The following is a 15922-nucleotide window of genomic DNA, read 5'->3' as shown; positions in this document are numbered from 1 at the left end:
TCATAAAATGAAACTTGGCATCCTCTTTTTACCACTTCTTCACATTGTGAATTAATAGACATTAATGTAAATTGCCCAGCTAAGAATAGCAGCACAGACTTACCTCCTGGGTGTCTTCAGGCAGTGTGATGGGGAAAACAATCCTGATCTGATTTTATACAGCAGAGATGAGCTTATCGGATCAACTCTGATTTCCTGATTTTGGTACAAGGATGGAACATTTTTAAAACCATTGTTCATCCCAGGGATCAACCTCTCATTGAATCATTTCTACATCCTGGTACACCAAGTATCAGGATTAAGAACTGGGCCTCGCTCAAGGTCACTGGGACAGTAGCAGAGCCCCTAGGGCTTCAGATCAATCTGATGTTGATATGAAACAACTTAGGAAAATTAAGTTAAATGACGCCAAGCTATGAATTTAAACTAACTTGTTAGTAAACTAACAAGAGTTTGGCTTTTTATACCAGATATGCATCTAAAAACTTTTATGTCTTTGAAAAGCTGATTTATTTCAGCAGTTTAATTGAAAAAGAGGGTAGAGTTCCCAAAAATTTTTGTCAAGAGTAGCATTACTTCAACATAATTTTACTCAAGTAAAAGTAAAATGTATCCATTCAAGAAACTACTTAAGTAAGAGTAAAATGTTTGGTATAAAGGCTACTTAAGAAATGAGTAGCTGATCCAAACATGAATCATTTAATCTTTAAAAACCATCAGGCAGACCAAAATATAAAACTATGTGGAGATCTTGGATTTTTAAGGACTAAAATGAAAATAAGTCACTTAAAACACATAACCAAAAAAACAATCAGGCAAAATATATATTTTTTCAAAATCAGCATGTCAGAGGCCCTTACCTAAAATTAAGTAGGAATTCTCAAAAGAAACATAAGTCCACTAAATCCTATGGCACAAACGTTGGCCTCTTAATTGTATTTGTTAATCTGTTGACATCATATGTTGATTCTTGCTCCATTTGGGATAGCAATTAAGTTTTCCTAATTTTCACCCAGGCGGACCGGATTCGACTACAGGTATGGGAATTAAAATTTTCCGTTTCAGTTTACCCTGATCACATTCTATAACAAACGTGCATGAGATAAACTGATTTGATAGTATTAGTCATGATTTCATAAACTTTCAAAACATTACACAGCTGCTACTTTCGCTGCGATAATAAATGATGTTATGTTAGAAAAGAACAGGATGTAGACAGTATTGGTAATGGTTAATCACCTGGCGAGTTAATCCTCTTTTATCTTGAAACGATCTCCCTGACATGCTTCCCGTTTGGCTTTGTAAACTTTAGATTTTGATCCTCTTGTTTAGAGCATCCTGACTGGATGAGTGCGGAATTGGTTTTAAATAACACGTTACATTTTACAGGTTCGTTAAACCTTCCGCCTGAGGTTCGTCTTTATTACAAAAAATAATGTCTATGCGGGTGAATGAAAAAAATACAGATTTTCTGTATTCATTAGATTTTACAGAGCTATTGTGTTCATACTTAGAATAGTAATATTAAATAAAAATGTCAATTTTTGTGTTTAGGATTGTATGTAAACAGAAGAGTAAATTGAGAGAGAACATTTTATTTTATTGTCCAGGATTCAAACGCATTTTTTACATTTATATGAAATACACATTTATTCCATTACATCTAATATTGTTTCAGTTTTATAAACACCTTCAATCGGCCAAAGAGGCAATCAAATAAACATGAAATAGTAGTTGTTTATTAAAATTACAGAAGATATCACAGATTTGTACGTGAACAATAACAGAAACAGAGCGTGACGTATCGGAAGTGGTGACCGTCCGACGCTGTTTACCAGTCGGGTCCGGAAAGAAGTATTCTCTGTACTTGTTGTTCGACGGCTATGAAGAATGGGCGGACAACCTTAACCCTATTCGATCTGGCGCATGCGCAAAAGCAGCGCAGTTACACGCATTAGCGTTCAGTGTGTTTTCCCATCATATGAGCTTTCAAGAAGGAGAGCGAAGCTGGACAGTGATGGCAGGAGAAGAAGGGGCTGGCCAGGAAAAGGTCGGAGCTTGTGTTCTTTTTTACTGGGGAAAAGTAAAAAAGCTTCGTAGCTTTCAGTTTTCACGAGGGTTATCAGTTGTCAACACCATTGGCTATTTTAAAATGTTATCTATTCTTATTTCATTCACTTTCTGTCTCGGTAATATTCTGTTTTTATTAATTATAAACTTAAAAACAAATGGCATTGACAGCTAAGATGAAATAACGCCAAAGGGCTCAGAAACATGCAACGTTACAAAAGTGTGATAACCTTCATCACTTTATCTTGTTGCATACACGGATCTTTTAAAAGTAACACCACAACATCGCATTACATTCATTTAACTCTAAGGGTTCTTAGAGTTAATGTGGAGCAGAAGCCACAGACTCGGTCTAAGCCACATTAATAACAGCTCCGGTGTTATGGATTAACTGGTGGCTAAATTAACGAGAAGGATCTCGCTGCAGCAAACAGAAAGGGACGGTGACGGACAGTCTTTTTCTTTTTTGTTTTTGATCACTTTTTTAGTGATTAAAAAAAAAAAAAGATCATTTTTGTTTACAATTACAAAGAAAAACAAAGAAACAGAACACAATATATTATAAAGTATGCCAGGGGTGTAGCTTTCAACAGTAAATACATTGGTATGAAAAACAAAAAGAATAGATATTACAGACATGACAAATGTCTTCAAAGATGAAGATGATGAAAATTTACATTTGTGAATATGGAATTTGCCATATAGAATAATGAGATTGATTGCCAGTTTTTTGTGTGCATTAGTATTCTTACCATGAAAGCTAAAAATAATATGATCATACCTCAGTGAACATATTGTATCAATATTACAATTTATAAAGTTATTACGCTCTTTCCAAAATTTTCTTGTGATACGACAATTCCAGAATAAATGACCAATTGTTTCTGGATGCTCTTTGCAGAACTTACAGTTGGGGTCTATTGTTTTAATATATTTCATCATGTATTAATTAGTAGGATGAATTCGATGTAACAGTTTAAAAGAGACATCTTTCATTTTGTTGTTTATGAAAAGTGAATGATGATGAGTCCACACCTTTTTCCATAGTGAATCAGGGACAAAATTCTTCCAATAGAAAATGGATGAAGGTACAGAAATAATATCTTGTTGAAACAGGGCACGAATAGTTCTGTTATTCTTACAAGTAGAAGAGAAACACCAAAACGGTGGTGTCAGTTACATTTAACAAGGCCTTATATTCATCAACAACATTATTTTTAAAGAGTTCACATATTTCATTAGTTACAGCATCAAAGACAATATCATATTCTTTAGAAGTTACAGCGAGTTTATACATGAGTTTGAACTCACTGTAACTGAGCAAACACCCATTTTTGTTAAATAGCTAACCCACCAGAAGAATTTTGTTGTCGAACCATTTAGAATGAAATAAAGATTTATTTTGTGAAGGATGTGTGATGGAGACCACGGGTTCCATCCCATGTTGATTATTGATATTATGTTGTTTTCAGTTCAAATGTGTCTATTAGTTCTTTGTTTAGTTATATTGTGACATTTGGTGAACATTCTTTGTGGGTGGGGAGACTGGCCATCTTTCCTGTTCGGAGAATGGGGGGGGGGGGGGATGTCAGTTCGTTTTGATTTAGATTAGTTCAATTTGAGTTAATTGAGTATTTGCCTTTCTGGGTGTGTCTCAGCAAGGTGGATCAGAGAGGGAGACGAATGCTCCTGGAGCATACCAACTTCCATTAAGAGGGGGAATACTCTGAGGATTTATATTTAGTTATATTTACTTTTGATTGACTTTAGATTAGTTTAATTTTAATAATTTGCATGCATGTAAATATTTGTTGGATCATTTATTGTTAGGTTTGTGTAAGTAGTGTTTGTTTGTCTTTTCTTTTTGGATCACCCCTTTACCTGGTGTAAGTGTTGGAACTTGCCTCAGGTATAAATGTCAGCTTCTTTGTTTCACTGAAAAAGAGGGTGCTGGTGTAATGAAGATTTGGAGCTCCCAAATAAATCCACCTCAAAGACATTTGTTGCCTCACTTCCTTCTTTAAACGCAGAGCCTCCGCCGGTCAAAGTGACAGGATGTATTGATTATTCCAGATGAAGAATTTATGGGGAGAAAAATTATGCTTGTATATAAGCGCCCATGAAAGAAGTGCTTGTTTGTGAAATGCAGAAAGTTTTACTGGTATTTTCTCTACATTATAATTACAGAGGAGGATCAAATTAAGATTTTTTAAATTGTATTGCAGAAAAAATGACCAAATCCAAACTTATAAAGACAGCTAAAGAAAAAGTTGTGATTAATGGAACCAAATGCTTTATAAAAGTCTAAAAGAAGTATGAAGCTATTAGTAATTAATTCTGAATAGTCCAGAATATCAAGAACGAGCCGTATGTTATTGGTAATGTGTCTATTTTGCAGGAATCCAGATTGTGTTTCTCTAATGACTGTATTTAAAACCAATTTAAGACCTTTTGCAAATACTGATGCCAGGATTTTATAATCATATGTAGGAGACATATAGGATGCCAATTATCAATAAGTAACTTGTCTTTTTTGGGTTTGGGTATAAGGGTAATAATCCCCTGATTTAAAGTAGGGGGGAGAAAGCCTTTTTCAATACTTTCGAAGGAAACTTTAGCTAGAAAAGGAGCAAGTTGATCACCAAACTGCTTGTAGAATGCACCTGTTAATCCATCTGACCCAGGGGATTTATTGTTTTTTAAATGGTTTATAGAAGAAATTATTTCATTAATTGTTAGAGTGGAATCACAAATCTCACGTTCAGAATCAAGTATATGTTGTATATTGACAGAACTCAAGAAGAGTTCAGAGTTTCCACTTGTTTGATCAAGAGCATAACGTTTACTGTAAAAAGAGGAGACATAATTTGCAAAAATTTTTGAATCAGAGGATTCATAGATGGGCAAGTGCCCATCTATGTTTAACTGTTGAAGTGTATTGGATTTAGCTCGGTGCTTTTCTAATTGAAGAAAAAAATAGGAGGAGTTGCATTCGCCCTCTTCCAGCTATTTTAACCTTGATCTTACAAAGACTCCTTTTACCCTGTTTTTGTAAATCTTATCCAGCTTATTTTGTAAAGTGGCTAAATTTATTTGATCAACATCTGATAAATCTGAGGGACTTTTTTTGGAGAGCCTCATAATTTTGTTAATTATTTTATTTTCTTAACTTTCCTACACTTTTTAAAATTGGAATCAGTTTGTCTTAGGAACTTGGCAACCTCAATTTTAAAAAGCTCCCAGATGGCACCATATTTATTTTCAGTATTAGCTATGTTAAAAAAATAAGAAATTGTTTGGGAGATTTCTTGTTGTACTTTTTGTTGTACTTAAGTAAAGAGTTGTTTAGGATCCAGTAGGCTTTCCTATTCTGTGAATGGTTACCAGACAGATTTCTCAAAATATATATTGCTTTATGATCTGTGAGCGGAGTGGGAAGAATATTGACAATGATGTTATTGGCTTTTAAGGAGTCAGATACTAACCAGTAGTCAATACAAGACTGTTTAGACCTATCATTGTTACTCCAGGTGAAAGTGGAGTCCAGTGGATGTTTTTCTCTCCATATATCCTTTAAATTGTATATAGGCCTGTCGCGATAAACGATAAATTGATTAATCGTACGATAAATTAAAACTATCTACGTCATTTCAATTATCGGCATTATCGTCTCTTCCGGCCTTTTTCTCTTTCTGTTAATGACACCGAATGAAAAAAAAGCTCAACTCCAGTGCTCTCCACTGACCCTCCCTTCCTCATTTCCTTAGTGTAAAGCCCAGCAGCACAAGACATGATCTTAGAGTTGTCAGCCGATTGTCGGCCCATTTTCAAAACCTGACAGAGACCACACATTAGCCGACAGAAATCCTAGGTATAACGGTTCGATCGGGTTCGTTCCTGCCGTGTGGTGTCCAACAATGGGCACAAAATAATGGCTACAAGTTCAGTGAACTAATTTTAAAACCAGGCATTAATCAATGTTTTACTACAATCTACCTGCAATGTATGTGGCTAGTGTCAGTGTAAAGTCCTGACTGAATGAAAATCATTAGAACCTATTTACGTCACGTTAACGAAGAACAGCTGAAAAGTTACCGGGTTTATCAACTGCGGTAGTAATTTCGCTCCAACTCCTCCCCTAGTCATTTCTATATTCTTTGCATGTTGAATAAACATTAATGTTGTTTCCACATATTATCTTCAATGTCTGCTGGACTTCGGGTTGCGCCGTGTCAGCTGTTTGGGATTCCCCAACGTAATTTCCCCTCAGAAAACACGGAGGAGAATCCGAGCTTTCTGATTGGCTGCCTGTTACATTCAACAGGCTGCGTTAAGCTCCCAATCGGGGAAAACCCCTGATTTAGATCGGAGCGGCAACGACTATCTACCGTAACACACCACAATTTGAGAAAGACCAACGTTTTAAGATTGTCATAAGGGGAAAAATAGGAGCAAAAATCATGTAGTGTGAACTATTGCATCAGGTAGTGGATGTGCCCATCTTCTCTATTTAAATCTGATTATTACTGAAGGGCAACATAATATACAGACTTCATAATCTGCACTCTTTTGGTTGAATGCAGTATTTATTTCCACTTTGGCTTTATGTTGTTTAGTTTTTATTAAGTACATTTTTTGTTAATGGAGACTGAGAATACATTTTGTTTTTGGTTGTTTTGTTTATTTTGTTTATCAGCTCCAGTGTTAAATATTCTTTTGAAAATAAAATGTATCTATCTTTGGCAGGAAATCGCATGCATTATTACATCATTTTCATTAAATCAGTGTAAAAAGGTCTTCAGACATGTAACAAGGTAGCCGTTCGCGGTAGGATTTTACAGTGACGATGAAGCGTTGAGGCAGAGTCAGGTGGAAAACAGCAGTGGTTTTATTCTTCACACAACATCAACCAACACTTCACAGGTGAAAACTGCAGTCTTAAATAGTCCCAGCTGTGACGGATCAAACCACCTTTAATTCACAGGGGAATCTCAATTCATCAATATCCACTTATTTAATTAAAATACCTTTTACTAAATATAAACATTTCTATTTACTTTTTATAAATATTTTATGTTTTATCATTACACCAAATGAAACACCACAAAACCCATAAACAATTCCCCCCCCCCACACTTTTCAATGGCCTCTCCCGGAGACTATATATGGTGTCTGGACCCCCGGGGCAGTATTTGTCCAAACACCCTGGAGAGGACACAGAAAAGACAGGTGAGTCACTCTACATTAGCACTCCACACCCAACAGATTATGCACAACACATTTGCTCAGTTTTACCCACTAGTAGCTCATTGCTCCGAGTAACAATTATCCTCCCTCCACAGGCAACCACCTCACTCGTCAATGAGGAGCAGCTGTGCAGAGCCCAGAACAAAAGGCTACATGCTAATGTCTAAAAATACTCAATAAATACAATTAAAACTTCTTGTGTGCAAATTGTTACTGATGTGCAAATCTATGCTTAAAGTGCAGTGCTAAATAAAGTGCTTGTTAATAAAGTGCAAAAATACAATACAGTGATTTCAGTAAAATAGTCCCAGTAATGAAGATCTCTTCATTACATTTCCTCCCTCCTCTCTTAAGAGCACAGTACCTCAGTCCTCTGACACTCTGGATAAACAGTCAGCAACCACATTAGACTTCCCTGGCTTGTACTGGACTGTGAAGTCAAATGGCTGCAGTGACAAGTACCATCCAGCGATACGGGCGTTGGCATCCCTCATTCGTCTCAACCACTGGAGGGCACGATGGTCCGTCTCTAGAATAAAGTGACGTCCCAAAAGATAATACCTCAGGGCCTCAATAGCCCACTTCATGGCCAAGCACTCCTTTTCCACTGTTGAATATCTCGTCTCCCTGTCAAGCAGCTTCCGACTCAGAAACACCACAGGTCTTCTTTCACCGTCCACCTCTTGTAGAAGGACAGCTCCAAGTCCCACTCCCGAAGCATCTGTTTGTAAGATGAATGGCTTAGTGAAGTCTGGTGTGTGCAAAACAGGATGAGTACATACCGCTTGCTTGAGATCTTTGAAGGCTCGATCACAATCTTCTGTCCAGCACACTTTGTTGGGGGCTGCACCCTTTGTTAGATGGTTCAGTACAGCTGCTCGTTCGGCAAAAGAAGGTATGAATTTTCGGTACCAGCCCACCAAACCAAGAAATCCTCTCACCTTCTTCTTTGTAGTTGGAACCGGGAAGGAATGGATTGCGTCCAGCTTCCCCACTTGAGGCTTTATTTTCCCAAATCCAATGACAAAACCTAAGTACTCCACTTCTCTCTGGGCTACATTACACTTCTTTGGGTTAACAGTCAGTCCAACCAGCCTGATGCGGTGTAGGACCTCCTGCAGGTGAATCAGATGCTCCTCCCAGGACTGGCTATACACCACAACATCGTCTAAATATGCTGCAGAAAATGCTGAAACATCTCTCAGTACATGATCCATTAAACGTTGGAATGTTGCTGGGGCACCCTGTAGCCCAAATGGCATGACTCTAAATTGGTACATACCAAAAGGAGTTTTAAAGGCGGTCAGCTCTCTTGCCTCTGGTGCCAACGCCACTTGCCAGTATCCTTTGCACAGATCCAGCGTTGTGATGTAGCTTACTGAACCGACTTTCTCCAGTAGGTCGTCCACCCTGGGCATCGGGTACGGGTCAAAGTTGGACACAGCATTTAAATATCTAAAATCTATGCAAAATCTCAGGGAGCCATCTTTCTTCGGTACCAACACAATCGGGCTGCACCACTCACTACTAGACTCTTCAATTATACCCAAATCCCGCATCAGCTTTAATTCTTTTTCCAGTACTGGAACCAACCGCTCTGGTATGCGATAGCTCTTTTGACGACTCGGTGCATTTTCCTTCAGCCGAATCTTGTGTTGAACCAGTGATGTAAATCCTGGAACTTCTTGAAAGAGCTGAGGGTCCAAGAGAGGTTTGATTTTGTCCTGCTTAGTAGGGGACAGATGAGAAATGTCAACCAAAGCACAGTCTGACATGCTAGTTGGAAAAAAAATTTCAGTCACCTCCTCATCCTCAACTGCTCTCACAAATAACTCCTGGTGCACAGGCTCTTGTCGGCTGTGGAACTCTTTCAACAAGTTGACATGAAAGGTCTGATGCTTTTTAGCTCTTTCCGGCATGTACACTTCATAAACCACTTTACTCACTTGTTTGGTGATCTCATATGGTCCATGCCATTTTGTCAGCAGCTTGTTGTCGCTGGTAGGAAGCAGTAACAGAACCTTCTGTCCTGGCAAGAAGACTCTGTCTCTGGCCTTCTGATCGTACCATGTCTTTTGATGTTGTTGAGCTGCTTTCATGTTGTCCTGTGCAAAAGATGCCATTTCCTGCAATCGCTCTCTCATGTTGATGACATATGCTGCAATGTTTTCCCCCTCTGGCTTAGCGTCTTCCCAACAGTCCTTCAGTAGATCCAGCGGACCTCTCACTTGATGCCCATACAATAGTTCGAAGGGTGAGAAACCTGTGGACACTTGTGGTACCTCCCGGTAAGCAAATAACAGGTACGGCAGCCATTGGTCCCAGTCAGCACCTGTGTCAGAGACAAACTTGCGCAGCATATTTTTGAGAGTCTGATTATATCTTTCCACTAGCCCGTCCGTTTGGGGGTGGTAAGGGGTGGTCTTAAGTCCCTTAATCCCTAATAATTTATAAACCTGCTGCAATAGTTTGGACAAAAAGTTTGTCCCACAATCTGTGAGAATTTCTCTTGGTATTCCTACTCTAGAGAAAAACTGCAGGAGACAATTAGCAACATGTCGGGCTTTAATGGATCTGAGAGGAAAAGCTTCAGGGTACCGTGTAGCATAGTCACATATCACCAATATATAACGGTAACCTGTCGAGCTCCTTTCTAATGGGCCCACAATATCCATGCCGAGCCTTTCAAAAGGTGTTTCAATAATTGGCAGCGGTTGTAGCCGGGCTCGTGCTACTCCTCTGCCTGAAGTCAACTGACATTTTTCACAGGAACTACAAAATTTAGAAATCTGGGTATACATTCCTGGCCAAACAAACCGGCTACTGATTCTACTCAGCGTTTTATGAAAAGCCATATGACCTGCCCACGGAATTGAGTGGCCCAGCTCCATAACTTTGTGCCTGAACTGTTGTGGAAGGGCTAATGTTTCACACTGTCCCTTCTTCTGATATAAAATACCTCCCTTGATTATGTACACCGCATCTTCCAGGAAGTCTAACCGGCGCTGATTAGTTCCTCCCAATCCAGTTACTTTTTCAAACCAAGGTTTTAAAGTAGGATCATCTCTCTGTAGTGCACCTAAATCTGAGGGAATGTCAAACTCAAACAAGTTATTTGGCTTAGACAACTGTTCTATCCCTTCATCACCTGAGCCTTTGAATTTCTCCCTTCTTTTCTGAGCTTTTGACTTTTTAGTTTTTCCTAGCCTTGTTTCCAGAGACTCCCCAAAAAAGGGCAGCTCTTCCAACACCGTCTTTGAACTTTGAGCTCTTGTGACTACATTGCAAGGTTTCAATGGTTCTACTGGTATATCAGATGTAGGACATAAATCCCCTGTATCTCTGTTGGTAAGCACTTGGGGTTCATAGTCTGACTGGTGAATAAGGTCAAAGAGAGTGGGAATATCATTACCAAGTATAACTGAGTATGGCAAAGAGGGAACTACAGCTACTTGTACCAGGTATGTTTGACCTCCCACTGTCAAATACACCTCAGCACTAGGGTAGACATGTTCATCTCCATGTACACAGCTTATTTTAACCCCCACCCCACTTATCTTTTCTTCTGAGAGTAAGCTAGCACGCACTAGAGACTGGAAGCACCCAGAATCAAGCAAAGCTTCTTCTTTCTGCCCATTAACTAGAACAGAAACAGTGCACACTTTCTTTTCTACAGCCTCAATAGCTGGTCTTGGAACTGAACACAAAAGTGATGGCTTTGATTTAAGGGTGGGGCAGAAGTGTTGTGTATGGCCAAAGTCATTACAGTTGTAACATCTAATATCTTTGACTGAAGACTTGGGAAATGACTTTTTAACATTGGGAGGTCTTTGGGAAGGGAACTGCTTTGAACTAGAAACATTTCTAGTCTGACTTTGACCAGAGCCCTGTTCACCCCCAGTGGACTTACTTGATAGGGCATAGTGAGTCTCTCGGCCAAAATAGGTGCTCTTGCTCCCCTTCCTGGCTGATGTGAAGACCTCCGCAAGAGTAGCTGCTTCTTTTGCCGTCTTCGGGTCACGCTCACGTATCCCGATCTCCAACTCTGGATTAACCATTCTTAGAAACTGCTCCAGAATTATCTGCTCAGATATTTCTTGCACAGTAAATTTATCAGGTTTAATCCATCTTGAAAACAAGTCTTTCAATCGCACATAAAGTTCACGTGGCGTCTCACCTGGTTCAATCTTCAGGCATCTGAAGCGGCGTCGATAAGTGTCAGCAGTGATTTCATATTTTGCCAGAATTGCCTCTTTCACGTTGTCATAGTTCTCAGAGTCAGCCATATCCATTAGAACATAGGCTGTGCGGGCCTTGCCTGTCAGCAGAGGAACAAGACGGACCGCCCACTCATCTCTAGACCAACGACACACCTGGGCCATCCTCTCGAACGTCATCAGAAAATGCTCAATGTCGTCATCCGTGGATAAGGGAAGAAATCTTGGTTCAATTATGGACCTGGAACCATGAGCTACCTGGACATCACCACCATCTGATTCTTCTTCATGTGCTTCAGCTGTTGTGGGTTGATCATGTGCTTCTGATACATCAGGTCTTTCAAGTACAGCATGCACTTGAAGCTGCATTTGTTGAAATTGATGCTGTATACTTTTCCACCTTTGCTCCTGGCGGGAAAAATCTTTATCAATCTTCAGGTCTCTAGCCGCTTGAGACCGCATAATAGATTTCACCAACACTGTCAGTTCCTCCAACTTATCTCCAGGGTTGGTCGCTGCCATGGTCTCCATTTCAGAGGAAGCTCCAGCTCCTTCATCAGGCTCTCCCTCTTGGCCTAGCTTTTTACCACCTCTGGTCATCATCTTCTCACTGTGGCATGAATGGCACACTTCTGACACCACTTGTAACAAGGTAGCCGTTCGCGGTAGGATTTTACAGTGACGATGAAGCGTTGAGGCAGAGTCAGGTGGAAAACAGCAGTGGTTTTATTCTTCACACAACATCAACCAACACTTCACAGGTGAAAACTGCAGTCTTAAATAGTCCCAGCTGTGACGGATCAAACCACCTTTAATTCACAGGGGAATCTCAATTCATCAATATCCACTTATTTAATTAAAATACCTTTTACTAAATATAAACATTTCTATTTACTTTTTATAAATATTTTATGTTTTATCATTACACCAAATGAAACACCACAAAACCCATAAACAATTCTCCCCCCCACACTTTTCAATGGCCTCTCCCGGAGACTATATATGGTGTCTGGACCCCCGGGGCAGTATTTGTCCAAACACCCTGGAGAGGACACAGAAAAGACAGGTGAGTCACTCTACATTAGCACTCCACACCCAACAGATTATGCACAACACATTTGCTCAGTTTTACCCACTAGTAGCTCATTGCTCCGAGTAACAATTATCCTCCCTCCACAGGCAACCACCTCACTCGTCAATGAGGAGCAGCTGTGCAGAGCCCAGAACAAAAGGCTACATGCTAATGTCTAAAAATACTCAATAAATACAATTAAAACTTCTTGTGTGCAAATTGTTACTGATGTGCAAATCTATGCTTAAAGTGCAGTGCTAAATAAAGTGCTTGTTAATAAAGTGCAAAAATACAATACAGTGATTTCAGTAAAATAGTCCCAGTAATGAAGATCTCTTCATTACAAGACAATATTATCGTTTATCGCAATAATTTTTTGAGACAATTAATCGCTCAGCAAAATTTGCTATCGTGACAGGCCTAATTGTATCTCTGCATGAATGTTTGAATCTTGAGCTTGAGGAGGCCATTTGTCGAGCTGATTATCTAGAATCATATTTAAATTCCCTCCTATAATAATAATTGCATTAGGAAATTTATTTAGACCATCAATTATATTATTTTCTATTAGAGAAAGAAGTTCTAAATTTTCACATTTTGAGTTGTAACCATAAATATTAATAGTAATCAAAATTTGATTGCAATGTGATAATATCATGAATACAAAGTATCCCTGAGAATCACACTTATTCAAAAGGATGTCGCCATCAAATTTGTTTTTTAAGGTAAGTGTGCCAGCTGAATGCCTGCTACCATGTGATGAATACATATTATCACCCCATCGGTTTTTCCAGAAATTTATATTGTCACATAGTGGAATGTGATTCTTGAAAGAAACAAAGATCTGTGTTTAGCTGTTTGGAAAAAAGAAATTAAGCTTTTCGTTTTGTGGCTTTTTTTTTAACCCCCTGGCATTTAACAAACCTATAAAGACAGATTTATAAAAAAGTATGAGTGTGTGTGTGCTGTGTTGCTTTCAAACTATGCACCTATTTACAGATAAGGTGGAAAAAATATACAGTTTTTTCGATTAACACTACTTATTAAAACATTTAAATAAAACAAGTAAATTGCAGCATTTTTAAATGTGCTGCCAAACGAGTGAACATATATCAATAATTTTTGTGAACAGAATTCCCTAAATAGAATATGGACTTAGAATGTCAGATCCCAGAGCATACTCTTGTGGCACCAGAAATCCTCATCTTCTTCCAGATGTTAGAAGTGGAGCTGCGTCGACCACCGTCTGTCCATATCAGTCCGCAAGGAGGCCAACCTCTTTACCATTCGCGTAGGCTCGGGCTCCACCGTAGTAGGCAATTTTCCTCTCTTTCCTCGCTCAATCACAGGCCAAAGTACCGCTCTGGCTTTCCGATCCGCTGGACAAAGATCCTCTGTGAAGCAAAGACAGCGCTTCTTCAGGAAGGAGTTGTTTTTCGCGGCTCTCCAAACGTTATCCCGATACGTTTGGGAAGAGAACTGGGAGAGAATCCTACCTGTCATTGATTCTCATAACGGACACCTCGCGCTTTAAGAAGCAGACCTGGATTAACTGGTGACACTTTCAGAATCTCAGTTTGAATTAAGATTTTAATCCATTTCTGATGTAAAAGTACATAAGACAATTGTTTTTTCAGTGTTGATTCTTAAAGTCACTTGATGAAAAAAATAAAGACTTTTAGTTAAATTACGAGAAAACATATCAACAATAATGAAGAAATGACACTGCCACATAGATCTGCGGTAGCCATATCTTTTGTAAATGAATTAAATAAGCCATAACATGTTACAAAAACAGTGTTTAAAAAGATTTCGCTGTTGTTTCTGTGGATATCTATTTGAAATACCTTACAATATGAGGGAGATGTGAAATAACATAGCCAGGCGATCTTTTTAAACATTTTATTTTAAATCCCAAGGCTCTTCAACATTTATGTTGGCTTTCAGGGATTAATCTTTGCTTTGAGATCTGTTTATGGCATCTATTTCGATCTTCTTTTGATGAGTTTCAACCTCTGAAGCAACACATAAATCGGGACAAGTTCTGCGTAATTTACATGTTTTGATGGTGTTGCAGATTAATAAAAAAAAAATAAAAAGGTAACATACCATATTAGACCAATAAAAGTCTTTCTAATTAGTTATTCTTGATATCTTAAAAGGTGTCTTTCGGAATCGGATAGTATTTTTGCAAAAATTTGTAGTTCTTTAGGCTTATTGCATTGTTTATTTCTTGGTTCGGTAAAGGGGTCCTAAAGAGCCACGCCAACAGAAACATGTGTCTTTCCCTGCCTTCCGCCACCACTTAATCCATAACACCGGCGTTTGAAAAGTACGATCGTCAGTTTGCATTGAAAGCGGTGGATAGTTGTTTCGTTTGTGATAATTTAATTTATGGCATAAAAAATTCAAGCAATAATCCTTGGATAATGTTTTACATTTTTCATGATTAGAATAAATGTTTGCTGCTGTTTGCTGCTGTGGAACATATTTTCTCTATTAAAATAGTTAAAGCTTACATTTACTCATCTTGAGATAGATGGAACCTGGTTTTGTCAGACTAAAGTGCAAAAATTGAGTTTGATTATCACAATAATGTCTTGACCTGTTGTCTCTGTAAAATATTAACCAGACAGTTGGATCTTATCCAAAATGCTGCTGCTGCTAGAATCCTGACAATTCTCAAACCACGGTACGGCCTCTTCATATGTCAAAGAATGAATTTTAATACACTAAGTGGTCTTGAGCCAAAATGTGAAAACATGATTGTTTACAGCAGCTTTAGTTTGAAGAACTTGACTGATGAGGCATTTGAAACCCTTTGCTTCTTTAATGTTTCTATGTATTTTACGAAATGCTTTATCCTTTTCTCTTTGGTTTGTTTATGACTGCTGTACAGTTAAACTTCTTTTGCTGTCGTCTTACGTTTCATAAATGACTGCTTTAGACAACAATTCTTAATTTGCCTACTCCTTTAGGTAAGGCTTACAGTGCAGTGTCAATGGCTTTTAGAACTTCCTGTGTCATTCTTCAGGGTTTTAAGCTATTGGGGATCCTGGATGTCCAGAGGACACCGTGTGCCAGAGACGCCATCCTGCATGGAGCCGGAGGTTCAGTAGCTGCTGGCATGCTTTTCTTTCTTTCCACCAGTAAGTCTCAAATTAAAATTGGGTTTTCATTTTTCTAAGCATCATCTATTGCTTGTTTAATAACGCTCATTCAGTTTATTATTAGAGAAAACTATAACACAACTGTACACTTTCAGGTAAAGGTCTTGTGTTAGAGAAAACTTTCTCTCTCTCTCTTTCTCTCTCTT

At 38.6% G+C, this 15922-nt stretch overlaps 1 protein-coding gene and 1 long non-coding RNA gene across 3 annotated transcripts in view; both read left to right on the top strand.

The window, feature by feature from the left end:
* The first annotated feature begins 1871 nt into the window (after positions 1-1871).
* The window catches only part of cox20 (cytochrome c oxidase assembly factor COX20), a 26444-nt gene continuing 12393 nt past the window's right edge, over positions 1872-15922 (top strand). The window contains exons 1-2 of one of the 2 annotated variants that reach the window (XM_028007570.1): positions 1872-2050; positions 15641-15755. In XM_028007570.1, coding sequence (XP_027863371.1) covers positions 1982-2050; positions 15641-15755 — 184 coding nt within the window. In that variant the 5' untranslated portion in view covers positions 1872-1981. The remainder of the gene's footprint in view (positions 2051-15640; positions 15756-15922) is intronic. The other variant, XM_028007569.1, reaches the window with a different exon arrangement.
* LOC114138354 (uncharacterized) lies at positions 10881-12813 on the top strand. Its single transcript, XR_003594197.1, has 2 exons — positions 10881-12600; positions 12714-12813. It is a non-coding gene; the product is annotated as an uncharacterized LOC114138354 (long non-coding RNA).

Source organism: Xiphophorus couchianus, chromosome 22, assembly GCF_001444195.1.
Source record: "Xiphophorus couchianus chromosome 22, X_couchianus-1.0, whole genome shotgun sequence".
Lineage (NCBI taxonomy): Eukaryota > Metazoa > Chordata > Actinopteri > Cyprinodontiformes > Poeciliidae > Xiphophorus > Xiphophorus couchianus.
This window is presented reverse-complemented; position numbering and strand designations above follow the sequence as displayed.